General features: G+C 50.2%; 1 protein-coding gene across 2 annotated transcripts in view; it reads left to right on the top strand.

The window, feature by feature from the left end:
• Positions 1-14,300, top strand: part of atp2a3 (ATPase sarcoplasmic/endoplasmic reticulum Ca2+ transporting 3) — a 167,204-nt gene that overhangs the window by 124,971 nt on the left and 27,933 nt on the right. For both annotated transcript variants that reach the window (XM_052035821.1, XM_052035820.1), the window contains exons 11-17: positions 381-512; positions 672-794; positions 3,362-3,580; positions 8,915-9,250; positions 11,274-11,494; positions 12,566-12,768; positions 14,164-14,249. In XM_052035821.1, the coding sequence (XP_051891781.1) occupies positions 381-512; positions 672-794; positions 3,362-3,580; positions 8,915-9,250; positions 11,274-11,494; positions 12,566-12,768; positions 14,164-14,249 (1,320 nt within the window). The remainder of the gene's footprint in view (positions 1-380; positions 513-671; positions 795-3,361; positions 3,581-8,914; positions 9,251-11,273; positions 11,495-12,565; positions 12,769-14,163; positions 14,250-14,300) is intronic.

Raw genomic sequence — 14,300 nt, forward strand, 5'->3', positions numbered from 1 at the left:
AAGTTCCTAACCCTTCACTCTGTACAAATGACAATAACATTTACAATTTAAATATAAATAGTTATTTGAAACCAAAGTAGCAGACAAAATAACTTACAAAAGATGAGGTTTCAAATCAAAGTTGATTTACTTCTGGTCTGCCTGGGTCCAGTGATCTATTTCATTCTAGCCTTGAAACATCTGGAGACTGCACAAGATTTAACCTAAGATGGAATATCACCGCCTATCATTGCTTTGTAAAATGGATCACACATTTTTGCTTGGCTTTCGGGACTCTGAAAAACTTGAATCCGTGCTTGCAATGTGATGTCAACGACAACAAGATTTCTTGGCGTCACTATACACGTTCTTCATACTTTTCTTTTTCTGTCCTTTTCCAGTCAAAGGGAATTTACGAGAAGGTTGGGGAAGCCACGGAAACGGCTCTCGTTTGTCTGGTGGAAAAGATGAACGTTTTCAACACTGACATCAATGGCATCACTAAAGTAGAAAAAGCTACCTACTGCAACAACGTGAGTGTTCTGCTGACAGTCCGCAAGTTCTGACGTCAGCCAGGTTTATTAGAAGCTTCTCTTTGAGTAGTTAATGATTTGTGTGCCTGCTCTCTGACACACTTAATGCAACAACTGTTAAAGCCTCCAGTGGCTGACTCCCCTCTCCCCCTCTCATAGACCATCAAGCAGCTGATGAAGAAGGAAGTGACACTGGAATTCTCCCGTGACCGCAAGTCCATGTCTGTCTACTGCTCTCCTGTCAAGCCCACGGTCGGATCTGGGAACAAGATGTTTGTGAAGGTGAGAAGCCTTCGCATTCTCCCTGGGAGTGTCTGTCACCAGCGCAGGGCACTTTCAGACAGGACCTGTCAGTTCGGCAGCAGAGAAGGAACAGGAGAATTTGAGGGGCAGTTGGAAGGCAGCAGGTAGCAGGGACACATGGCAGTGAGACGGGGCCCATCCTCTGCTGGTTCATTAATTAGGAGGAGCCATTATCTACAAGGACGTGATTGTGCTGGAGAGGGCACGGAGGAGATTCACCAGCAAGTTGCTTGGGATGGAGTGTGTCAGTTATGAGGAGAGACGGGATAGGTTGGGTTTGTTTTCCTTGGAGTAGAGGAGATTGAGAAAGGACAGAGGTGTGCAAAATTATGAGGGACATTGAGAGGGTAGACAGTGAGAAACTTTTCCGCATGGCAGAGGTGTCTACAATCAGAGGCCATTGGTTTAAGGCAATGGGTGGAAGATTTAGCAGGGATTTGAGGAAGAATTTTTTTCATTCAGAGCGTGGTTGGAATCAGGACTGCACAGTCTGATTGGGCGGTAGAGGGTCACAACATTCAAGAATTCTCGAGATGAGCAGGGTGCAGAAGGCTATGGACCAATTGCTGGCACATGGGATTAGTACTTGTTAGTTGGCACAGACATGGTGGGCTGAAGGGCCTGTTTCTGTGGTGTATGACTCCGTGATGCTCAGCTCCAATGCAATCCTGGCACACATAATGTTTCCAGCAATATTTGATCCCCTCCTCGATGTTGACTGAGGCCCTTAATGGGAGGGAGGCCCAGACTTCCATTGTGGGTAATTGCAAGGATAAATTTTTCTTTATTTTTTTATTATTATCTACAGCATGGTAACAGGCCCTTTCGGCCCAACGAGTCCGCGCCGCCCATTTTAAACCCCCAAATTAACCTACCTGTACGTCTTTGGAATGTGGGAGGAAACCGGAGCACCCGGAGGAAACCCACGCAGACACGGGGAGAACGTACAAACTCCTCACAGACAGTGACAGGAATCGAACCCCGGTTGCTGGCACTGTAATAGCGTCGCGCTAACCGCTACGCTACCGTGCTTTACAGTAGCTCTTTAGGCAAAATATTGATGTGTGTCCCTATTGGGGCAAAAACACTCAGGAATTAACTTTACCACCTCAGTGCTCCCTTTTAAGAAGATCAACACAAAATGCACACTGGGAGTTCAGGGGTGGAGGGAAGGGGGAAGCTCACCTGTATATTTAGAAGGCCATAAAATCCATTTAAGCCCACTGAATTGGCAATAATCACACCCAACAGGCAGGCAGGCATCTGTGAACATACACTGCCTTAATTACTAAACTGTGGCAAAGTGGTCCAATCAATGGGAATGTTTACCCGGTTGATGTATCAGTCGGATCCATTTACTCTCTGTGTTTTATGTGGCATTAGTACTTGTCCTGGACGGCGCTTGGAAGTTGACTGACTGGATTATAGTGTTTGCTTTATAATTGGCTGCTTTGATGGGACATGCTGGGATTTCATTGAGAGTTCACAAATAGCCCCTGCCACTTACAGATGGAGTGACTTCAAAGGTCAGCAGAGAGTAAACCTTCCATTGAGGCATTTACAGGAGCTGGAAGGGGAATGCTGACATCTGCCTTTAACCTTCATCCCTCACTGTCGTTCTCCTTAATTTTCTCCTGGGCTCCACACGCACCAAGCACCCCGATGCCTAGTTGCCCTTGGGCAGAGTCTTTGAACTGCCCAGTGCCTTCCATTACTCTCGGAGTGAACCTGACGAGCTGGGGTGGTGTGTGATGATGCAGCAACCAGAGTTGTTGGTCTCCACCCCAATCTAAAAGCTCCCCCACGTACATAACATGATACATGGAGTGGCCAAGCATGACCTGCTTAGCTCAGTTTAGAACCAGAGGCTATTTCACCCCATAATGTGAGACACAACAAAATCTTACATCAGCTGCAAAACTATTATTCATGACAAACTATCCTGGAAACGCTCAACAGGTCAGGCAGCATCTGTGGAGAGAGAAACAGTGAATGCTTCAGGCCTGGAGTGCTTGAGGGCCACCTCTATTTATGGTGTTATGTGTGTGGGGGGGGGGGGCGCATTTAGGTTGGGATGGGATCCTGAGGGGGTCACAGACCGAGCTCTCTTGGCTTAGCAATACTGCATGATGGGAGATAAGAGACAGGTGAAGGTCAGACGTGCCTTCAGTGCAATTCTGACAGAACCATCCCACCCCTCAGTGCACTCAGCCACCAATATCGGAGAGAAAAATGGAAAGCACTGGAGATACTCGGCAGGTCAGGCAGCATCAGTGCAGAGAGAGACCACAAATGTTTCAGGTGGAAGATCTGTCATCTGTCAGTCTCAGCCTTTGTTACACTCAACAATTGAACACAGCCCTCAGGGGTAGAGAACTGGAAACCCTGTTGGACGGGAGTTAGTATCTGTACGTCGGACTAGAAGTACAGCGGTGTGTGTGCTGCCTTATGGTTATGACCCAATGCAGCCTTTGTGCAGAGACGTAATGCAGCGCTAACCATGGCTGGCAAGTTCCAACTGTCTAATGAGAGCATTGTTTCCTTAGGGGGCTCCTGAAGGAGTAATTGAACGTTGCAATTACATCCGTTACGGCACCTCCAGGGTGCCCCTGACACCTCGACTGAAGGAGAAAATCCTGAGCGTGATCAAGGAATGGGGGACTGGACGGGACACCCTCCGCTGTCTGGCCCTGGCAACGCGGGACAGCCCGCCCAGGAGAGAGGACATGGACCTGGAAGATCCCACTAAGTTCATCCAGTATGAGGTGAGTGTTCTTGCTTCTGCTGTGGGTGTGTGTGAGGAGGAGGAGGGGAGAGGCTGTAGGAGGATGTTCCCTTATTCTGTCCTTTGCCATTTTCCTGAGCAACAGCACCTTCCCTGCATGCGGGAGTGTTCCTACTGGGAGCACCAGCAATGTCTGTGGGTGGAAGGGGTTGGCTTCAGGAAGACTTTAGTTCAGGTTGGTCATAGTATACGTTGGATCAGTTATCATACCTATTGAGGGCCAGGTATTGAGACTGTTCTGGTTCGAAGGGAATGCTGTAGTCAGGGATCAGATCAGACTGTGTCTGGATTACAGGGACCGACTGTAGTCAGGGATCAGATCAGAATGTGTCTGGATCACAGGGACCGACTGTAGTCAGGGATCAGATCAGAATGTGCCTGGATCACAGGGACCAACTGTAGTCAGGGATCAGATCAGAATGTGTCTGGTTTGCAGGGACTGACTGTAGTCAGGGATCAGGAGATCAGTCTGGGTCTGGATCACAGGGACTGACTATAGTCAGGGATCAGATCAGACTGGGTCTGGATCACAGGGACCGACTGTAGTCAGGGATCAGATCAGACTGGGTCTGGGTCACAGGGACCGACTGTAGTCAGGGATCAGATCAGAATGTGTCTGGATCACAGGGACCGACTGTAGTCAGGGATCAGATCAGAATGTGTCTGGATCACAGGGACCGACTGTAGTCAGGGATCAGACCAGACTGGGTGTCATTGCTTCTTCCTGAGTTTGGTGATGGTACCACAAGATACTGTACAATTTGGCTGCTTGTCCCTGAGATTCGAATTGCTGTCTCAAGTCTTGTGTAAGCAGATTTAAAAGGTTACTGAGACCACGTTTGCAAAGTGAGTGAAAGATTCAACCTACAGGAAGACAACTAGCTGATGAAATAATTTCTTTGCTGGTTGGGAGTAGGTCTTCACCCCGCCAGTTAAGTTGATCCATTGTGATACACATAGCTAGCCTGTGATCATCCGTGATAAACATGAAAAAACCTGGAAGTTCCTGTCCAGGCCGAAATGAGGAGAGAGATGATGTGTCTGTTCATGGTGCCACTCTGGTGATGCTGGTAATGGTGAAAATAAAAAAAAATGCAGATGCCAGAAATCTGAAATAAAAGCAGGAAATGCTGGAAATTCAGCGGGTCAGGCAGCATCTGTGGGGAGAGAAACAGGATTAACGTTTCCCGTCTGGGACCCTTCATCAGAACTGGGAAAGAGAGAAACAAGTTAGTTTTAGGGATCAGGGAAGGTGGGGTGGGGGGGGCAGGGTAGAACAGAGAGAATTTCTCTGATAGGGTGAGACCAGGTGTAAGCAGTTTAAGTAGCAGTTAAGATCAGATGATGCTGCTTTGTGTGATGTGTTACTAGTAACAAGGGTGTGGGACACGCTCAGCAGACTAGAATACACAAATAGAAAAGGGAAAAAAGAAAACCTGAGGCAAAACAATGATAGGTAGGTAGAAAGAAAGAGTGAATTACGTGAAGTTGGGGAATTTGATAGTGAGTCCTGCAGGCTGCAATATGCCCAGAGAGAAGATGAGGTTCTGTTCCTTAACCTTGTGTAGGGCTGTGTTGTAACACTGCAAGAAGCCACAAAGGAGAGGTCAGATTGGGACAGAGAATTAAAATGGCAGGCAGTAGGAAGGTCAGGGTGGCCACTGCAGACTGAAACACAAGTGCCCAGTGAAGTGATCACCCCAATCTGCATTTGGTTTCTCCAGTGTAGGGGAGACCACAGTGTGAACACTGAATGCAGTGCACTGGGTCAGAAGATCTGAAGTGAATCACTGCTTCACCTGGAAAGACTGTTTGGGTCTTCGGATGGTGAGAGGGGAGGAGGTGAAAGGACGGGTGTTGCATTTCATCTCCTGTTGCTCAGGAGTGCTAGGCAGGGATGAAAGAGCGACCAGGGGTCTTGAAGGGATCCCTTTGAAATGTTGTCTTCCCATGCAGAAACCACACAGCGTGATGAGAAGAGGCAGAGGATAAGAGCATGTGACAGCTGTGCCACGTCTTATTCAGTATTCAGTGACTAAGAGCCAATTATGAACTAGTTGCTCCTGGGCTCTGCTCTGCCTCACACCAGCCTCCAGACTTCTTGCTTTTATAACAGATTACCTTGACAACCTTTGCAATGATAATAACAGCATCCATTTATGACGTGCGCGTAAAATAACAGAATGTTCCTTGATGCTTCACGGAAGCACCATCAAACCTAGACTGATGTCCTGCCACATGAGGAGATACGAGAGCACATGACGAAGCTCTCGGTCAAAGAGGTGGCTTTACTGAGCCCTGTAAAGGATAAAGAAGAGAGAGGTACTGGGAGAGAATTCCAGAGCTGAGGACGTCACCTTGCCCACCCAGTGAGGCAGCTCACCACTCTGTCCCAATCTCCAGCGCTGAATGTGCTCACCGTGCGTCCCACGGTGAACCTCGGTACCAGTCGCACAGTCACCCACTTCTTCACACCCAGTGCCTGTAGCTCATCTCTCGATCACAATGGCTCTGCAGTTCAGCAATGTTCTAGGTGTTAACACACTGAAGAGGTTACGCAGTGCGCTCCTCCACTTTGGGAGGTCACAAACCACTTTTCAGCCACCAAAGTAACTTTGCACCGTGGACTTCTGTAACAAAGTTAATCTCACTGCCAATTCACACACGACAATGAGAGGAATGATGAGGTCGTCCATTGAAGGGATGCTAACGGGAGAATAAATATTGGCCGTGGCAGGGAGAAAACTCTCACACCTGTATTGGGGTTTGAACCCACAAGACCTCTGACTCAGAGAGGAGACACAACCAACTGAGCCAAATCTAATACCCAGGACTGCAAGGTCCATTTAGTTGCTGATAATCAAGCAACTTCTCCACTGTGAAACGTTCTGTAAGTCAGCATCTCCCACGCAATAAAAACACGTCCTTTGCTGCCTGCTCGAGTTGAGTGTACAGTGGTAAGTGCCTTCCATCTGTTTGGCTGGAAGTCTTCTGTTAAGTGTAGAATAACACAGCCAATTGGAGTTCAATGTGTACCCAACCCAAGCAAAGGAATTCCAATCCATCTAACCACTTCCCATTCATCCCTGGTGCATGAATTCCCAATCCAAGCATAACATTTAAATACAAATTCCTCTTGCAGCAATAAACTCTTCTGTAATTTCATTTATCCCTAACACAGAACACACTAGATACAGCCTATGGACAAACAAGATAAGCAGCTTCTGGTGCTATTCCCACTCTCCCCCCTCTCTCATCTGCCTGACACCCCCCTCACCTGGATCCACCTATCACCTGCCATCTCTCGCTCCACCCCATCCCTCCAACCTGCTTACACTGGCCACCTCACCTCTATCTTTCAGTCCAGATGAAGCATCTCGACCCGAAACATCGACTGTCCATTTCCCTCCACAGATGCTGCCCGACCCGCTGAGTTCCTCCAGCACTTTGTGTGTTGCTCCAGATTCCAGCATCTGCGGTCTCCTGTGTCTCCAAGTAGAACAATGCGGCAGCTTGTGTCTGCAGTGAGGCGATGTTACCATCCAAGCCAAGGACTTTGAAGTGCTTGCCTTCTAAACTCTGCCAGTTCAGGTGCACAGCACAGTCCCACACTCCCGTTATGGAGCGTTACCAAGAGGAGTGTGAGGGCTGTGTTGGGTGAGGCTGACCGACAGCCCTCTCTCCTGCCAGTCAAATGGTTTGCGGGTTTCAAACCTCACTCCAGAAGCTTGTGAGTAAAACCTGGGTTGACGCTGCAGTCACAGAGTGACAGAGAGATACAACAGGGCAAAGGCCCTTCAACCCACAGAGTCCATCCTCACCAGCAACCACCCATTATGCTAACACCCTACAGTAATCCTGTTTTATTCTCTCCACATTCCCAAAGACTCTCCCCAAATTCTACCACCCCCCCACACGCTGGAGGTAATTTACAGCGGCCAATTAACCCACCGACCTGCACGTCTTTGGGATGTGGGAGGAAACCCACACGGTCACAGGGAGAACGTGCAAACTCCACATGGACAGCGCCTGAGGTCAGGATTGAACCCAGCTCTCTGGAGCTGTGAGGCAGCGGGTCGGCGGGCTGCGCCAGTGTGCAGTGAGGCACCCAGCCAATGTTGCACTGTCGATGGTGCTGTCTGCAGACGGCTGTCAATCCAGGGCTGTGACTGCTGCCTCAGATGGGCAAAGAAAATCCTTCTACATTCTGAAGAAGAACAGGAATGATTCCCTCAGTGAAAGCAGCAGTACTTATCTGTAGATCACTGTGATTTTTGGTGTGTGTACACCGAGCTGTTGCATCCCCCACATTACAACAGTGACATTATTTCAACTGATTTATTGGCAGCAAAACCCCCCCAAGGATGTTGCAGAATTGTTGTGGAAATGCACATCACACCTTCAGAGGCAGCCTTGTACCCTTTCTGAATGTGACAGGGCACTTTTAGTGCCATGCAGCACAGAAACAGGCCCTTCAGCCCACAATTCTGTGCCAACCACCTTTCATACTAACCTGTACTAATCCCGTTTTATTCATCCCCAGTCCCGATGGTCTCGACCCGAAACGTTGACTGTCCATTTCCCTCCATAATTGCTGCCTGACCCGCTGAGTTCCTCCAGCATTGCTCCAGATTCCAGAATCCCTCGTGTCCCATTTTATTCTCTCCGCATTCCCATCAACTCCTCCACCGCCCCCTCCCCCCAGATTCTACCCCTCACCTACACACTAGGGGCAACTCACAGTGACCAATCAACCCACCAACCTGCACAGCTGTGGGAGTAAGATAAGATAAGATATCTTTATTAGTCACATGTACATTGAAACACACAGTGAAATACATCTTTTGCATAGTGTGTTCTGGGGGCAGCCCGCAAGTGTCGCCACGCTTCCGGCACCAACATAGCATCCCCACAACTTACTAACCCGTGCGTTTTTTGGAATGTGGGAGGAAACCGGAGCACCCGGAGGAAACCCACGTAGACACGGGGAGAACGTACAAACTCCTTACAGACAGCGGCCGGAATTGAACCCGGGTCGCTGGCGCTGTAATAGCATTACGCTAACCGCTACACTACCGTGCCTGCCCAGTAACCAGAGGAAACCCACCCACTCAAGAGTCCATTTGCCTTGGGTCTTTAAGCAAGTGTGTGTATAATGCTGAAGGACCTTGCTTTTCTTGTTAAAGCGCAGCCAGCCAGCTGGCTACCAGTGGCTGCGGGTGGTGAGTGAGGTTGTGGTGGAGGTGGGTGCCCCTTGCTGTGCTGTGAGTGGCACATACTGCTGAATGGCTAATTCTTCTCCCTCCTCCTCTAGACTGACCTCACCTTTGTTGGCTGCGTGGGGATGTTGGACCCCCCGAGGAAGGAAGTGGTCGACTCCATCCAGATGTGCGAGAAGGCCGGTATCCGTGTGATCATGATCACCGGCGACAACAAGGGCACCGCCATCGCCATTTGCCGGCGGATTGGGATCTTCGGCGAGGACGAGGACGTGTCGGAGAAGGCGTACACCGGCCGCGAGTTCGATGACCTCACCCTGGAGGAGCAGCGGGAGGCCTGTCGCTCCACGCGCTGCTTCGCCCGGGTCGAGCCCTCCCACAAGTCGAAGATCATCGAGTACCTCCAGTCGTTTGATGAGATCACGGCTATGGTGAGTCCAGCGGTCGTCCGCGTCTCCGCCTCCCCTGCAAGCTGACCCCTTGCTCGAGCTTAGTTCCCTCAGCTCAGCATCAATGTGTGTCTGGTCACACCCAGTGAGGTACCCGCCCAACATTTGATCGCTTTATAAACGCAAGCTGTTTGTGAAACTCAACATCAACTTGCTGTTAAATGGAAGAGTTCAGTTATTACAGCTGGCACACAGTTTCATGGACGAGTCTGCTTGCTGTACTACGGGCTGTTAGCGAGTGACTTTGGGGCAGAGCGGGGGAGCCGCTGCCTCATAGCACCAGCGACGCAGGTTCAGTCCTGACCTCGGGCACTGTCTGTGTGGAGTTTGCACGTTCTCCCTGTGACTGCGTGGGTTTCCTCCGGGTGCTCCCGTTTCCTCCCACGTCCCAAAGGTGTGCAGACTGACAGGTTAATCGGCCACCGTAAACTGCCCCGAGTGAATAGAATTGACGGGAATGTGGGGAGAATAAAATGGGTTCGGATGAAGTGGGCACAGGCAGTGGGTTGGAGGATCTGATCCTGTGCTGTATCACTCTACAGGATATTTTTATTAGTCACATGTACATCGAAACATGCAGTGAAATACATCTTTGCGTAGAGTGTTCTGGGGGCAGCCCGCAAGTGTCGCCACGCTTCTGGCGCCAACATAGCACGCCCACAACTTCCTAACCCGTACGTCTTTTGGAATGTGGGAGGAAACCAGAGCACCCGGAGGAAACCCACGCAGACACGGGGAGAATGTACAAACCCCTTACAGACAGCAGCCGGAATTGAACCCGGGTCGCTGGCGCTGTAAAGCATTACGCTAACCACTACACTACCTCAACTCTGTGACTCATGAGTTCCTCACAGTATGTTCCATCATCTGGGTGAAGAGAAGCATTACACAGGAGCGTTAGAAAGAAATTCCTCCATCGTGTGATTATTTTTCTAGTATAGTACAAATCCTCTGTTTCAATGTATTGAACTGAAGCAGGAGAAACTGCAGGTCAGTTTGCAGACAAAGACCGAGGCAGGGTTAGAGAGGAGATGTTGGGAGTGCTGTCTAAAGCCGTGCTCAGGAGGTGTTCATGGGGTAGTGAAGGTGAGAGGCTGGGAAACAGGACAAGGCCCTGCTCTTAACTTATATTGTCATTAATTTTCAATAGTTTTTGAGTGTTCATTAACCGTTGGATAGCCACTGAAGCCTTGGGGTGTGCGAGCATTTTTGTGGGCAGGGATTGTTTGTGTCTGTTTATGATGGGGATCCTCTCAGGACCCTGTTAGTCGCACTGGGACTCAGGACTCCCCAGCTGCCAGGGAAATCGGGCCCCATGTAGATGTGGAGGTGCCACAGGAAGGTGTGCGTTTCCTCGCACAACCTAGAGTCACAGTTGTACAGCACAGAGACAGGTCCTACAGCCCAACAAGTCCACACCAACCAACAACCACCCCTTTACATTAACCCTGCACTGATCCCAACTTATTCTCCCCACATTCTCATCAGCTCCCCCCAGAGTTTACCACTCACTGACACATTAAGGGCAATTTACAGTGGCTAATTGACCTACTGACCTGTGCACCTTTGGAATGTGGGAGGAAACCAGAGCACCTGGGGGAAACCCACGCAGTCATGGGGAGAACATGTAAACTCCACGCAGACAGCAGCTGAGGCCGGGATTGAACCGGGGTCTCTGGCGCTCTGAGACAGCAGCTTACTAGCAGTCCCACTGTGCTGCTCTCCTATAGTATGTCTGGAGCCTTGAACAGCCAATAAAGTGTAGTCACTGTTGACTATAGAAACGCAAGACATCAGTCGGAAAGAGAGTACCTCTGATCCCTTGGTGCCAGAGTGGATTATATGTTCAGGTCCAGGAGGGGTGTTTGTACCCAAGCTGTGGACACAGATACAAGAGTACGCCTTTATTTTGGGGAAACATTCACCAAGGATATGTTGGTTTCATGCTTGTGAAGTAAAGGGGAAGCAGTGTAGGAGCAAACGCTAATACCTTCCTTCTCTGTAGACTGGAGACGGTGTTAATGATGCGCCTGCTTTAAAGAAAGCTGAAATTGGGATTGCCATGGGCTCTGGAACTGCTGTGGCTAAGACAGCATCAGAAATGGTATTGTCAGATGACAACTTCTCCACCATTGTGTCAGCAGTCGAGGAGGGTCGAGCTATCTACAACAACATGAAGCAGTTTATTCGCTACCTCATCTCCTCCAACGTGGGCGAAGTGGTCTGGTAAGGCTTTGTCGTTGTCAGGTTGAAGATCAGCGGCCTCCTGTAGGCACACCAAGTGCTCTGCTGCTTCCTGGGAGCAACTGCATGCTCTCGGTCTTTGTCATCGGCTCGCCAGGGTTTGAAGGAACTGCTTCAGGTCACACTCGTCACACGCCTGAAATAGTAGAGCAGGCCTCAGCAACAAAGCAGTCTGCCCAGCGTGGCCCAGGCCCACCCCAGCGTGGCCCAGTCCTGCCCCAGTGTTGGCCAGTCCTGCCCCAGTCCTGCCCCAGTGTGGCCCAGTCCGCTTCAGTGTGGCCCAGACCTGCCCAGTCCAGCTGAGTCCACCCCAGTGAAGCCCAATCCAGCCCAGTGTAACCCAGTTCTGCCCAGTATGGCCCGGTTCAGCTCAGCCATCAATCTCGTGGCTAAATTTGTGAGGCTCATTTGTCAGGCGGCCTGCTGTACATGTAAGTTAGGTGTTGAGCCTTGAATATGTTAATGAGGACCTACCACTTGTTGGTCCTTTGTTCTGAAGTTAGTCATTGATGAGCAGGGTTCCTGCTGAGTCTGGACCAGAGTCAGGATCCAAACTAATCTCTGCCTGTAGCTGCCATCTTAAACCAAGACTTCTACCTGTGTGAAGGAGGATTCTGGTTACAATGCACGGAGAGTCCTTCTCCCCTGTACCACCGCCTGCAATGGTTCTGCACAGAACGAACTGGAGTCCATGGTAGACTGCTGGTAAAAGGCCGGGTGGTGTTGGCTTGTTTGCTCCCTGCATGTCATCTACCCACAAGCACACACACACGTACCTCCTGCATAAACCTACTCAGTGTTACCCTCCACTGGTGTTTGTGTAATCGCCCCTCCCACGGGTTTGCCTGTTCCGGCTCTAGTCGGCTGCTGACCGGAGACGGAATGATGTACCGAGATTCGGGCAGTCTGGGGGCGGTGGAACCAGGGTGCTGCGGAGACGAGCTCGAGCCCCAGCATCGATAGGGGATGTTTACTGCTGTGATACGCTGGCTGGAATGCTGCTTGCTGTGGTTTACATTCTAATCGACCTTCCTCTTCCTGGTTTCCCATTAGCATTTTCCTCACCGCCATCCTGGGCTTGCCCGAGGCCTTGATCCCAGTGCAGCTGCTCTGGGTGAATTTGGTGACAGATGGTCTGCCTGCCACGGCTCTGGGCTTCAACCCTCCCGACCTCGACATCATGAACAAACCACCTCGAAATCCCAAGGAGTCGCTCATTAGTGGCTGGCTCTTCTTCCGATACATCGCCATTGGCGGTAAGCTGCCAGACCACTTCTATTCAAGCGCTAACGCTGTACCCTTGTGGTTATTTATTCAGCTTCAGGATCTGGGCATAGCCAGCAAGGCCCCATTTATTGCCCACCCCTTAACTGTCTTTGAACCACCGCAGTCCCTTCCGGGGGAGATGCTATTGGGAAGGGAGTTCCAGGATTTAAACCCAGTGATGGTGAAGGAACAGCAATATATTTCCCAGCTGGGATGGTGCGTGACTTGGAAGGGAACCTGTTCCCATGCCCCAGCTGCCCTTGTCCTTCTCGATGGCAGAGGTTATGATACTGGAGAAGCTGTAGGTGGGCAAATAACTGCATGTGTTCAGGTATTTATTGGTTCTGAAATGGAGGCCATAGGAATTAAAGGACCTGGGACCTTTTAGTTTGGACGATATACTGATTCCATTGTCACCAAAAGTTGATTCCAACCTGGTAACCCCTCAGGTAGGAAAGTGGTCTCCCAGCGACCCTGTGGGGCTTTGCATCTTCTGAACTTCTGGTTCCGACAGGAAGCTGGTGGCCGTCCAGAGGCACGAAAGACTCTCAGCCTCTGTCCAAGGTCTGGGTGTGGGGGCAGAGGATTGGAAAGAACAAAGACGGCTGTGCAGGACTTGTTACTGGGAAGGTCCAGAGCTGGGCTTTACTCTCTGCTCAGGCAGCTTCCAGGGGATTCAAAGTTTAAATGTAAATTTTTTTAATTTAAATTTTAAATTAAATTGTTTTTTAAATTTAAATTTTATTTACGGCGTGGTAACAGGCCCTTCCGGCCCAACGAGTCCGCACCACCCATTTTAAACCCATATTAACCTACCCGTATGTCTTTGGAATGTGGGAGGAAACCGGAGCACCCGGAGGAAACCCACACAGACACGGGAGAACGTACAAACTCCTTACAGACAGCGACGGGAATCGAACCCCGACCGCTGGCGCTGTAATAGCGTCGCGCTAACTGCTACGCTACCATACCGTTCTATACACAGGAACTGGAAAGATTTAAATTAATGAAGAACCAGAGGGGAAGTGAAGATTTTTTTTTGTTTTCTACAGCATGTCATTAGCTGATTCATCAGAGTGAAGGAATCTTTCAGTAGGGAATCACACAGCCTTGGGAAGTCAAACTCTGCAGAGTTATGATGCAAAGAAAGACTGGAGTGTGGTATCAGACAGATCTTAGGTCGAGTTGACACATGTCAGACGGGCAGAACGTCCACATCCTCTACCTATGTTTCTGGACTGAAGTTCCAGCCAGATAGGTGCCCACATGGGAAGCCCGGTGGGCAATAGTTGCTGGGGTGGCCGGTGGTCACGCTGCTCTCCCCACAGTCACTGTGAATACCCTCCCCGTTGGCTCCCCTCACCCTGCTCGTTGGTCTCTTTCAGTTTACGTCGGCCTGGCGACAGTTGGAGCAGCCACCTGGTGGTTCATGTTTGATGAGAGTGGTCCACAGGTTACCTTCAACCAGCTGGTAATGAGCCCGCGATATACCCTCTCACAGGGCGGTGGGTGAGGGCGATGG

This window comes from Pristis pectinata, chromosome 21, assembly GCF_009764475.1.
Source record: "Pristis pectinata isolate sPriPec2 chromosome 21, sPriPec2.1.pri, whole genome shotgun sequence".
Taxonomy (NCBI): Eukaryota; Metazoa; Chordata; class Chondrichthyes; order Rhinopristiformes; family Pristidae; genus Pristis; species Pristis pectinata.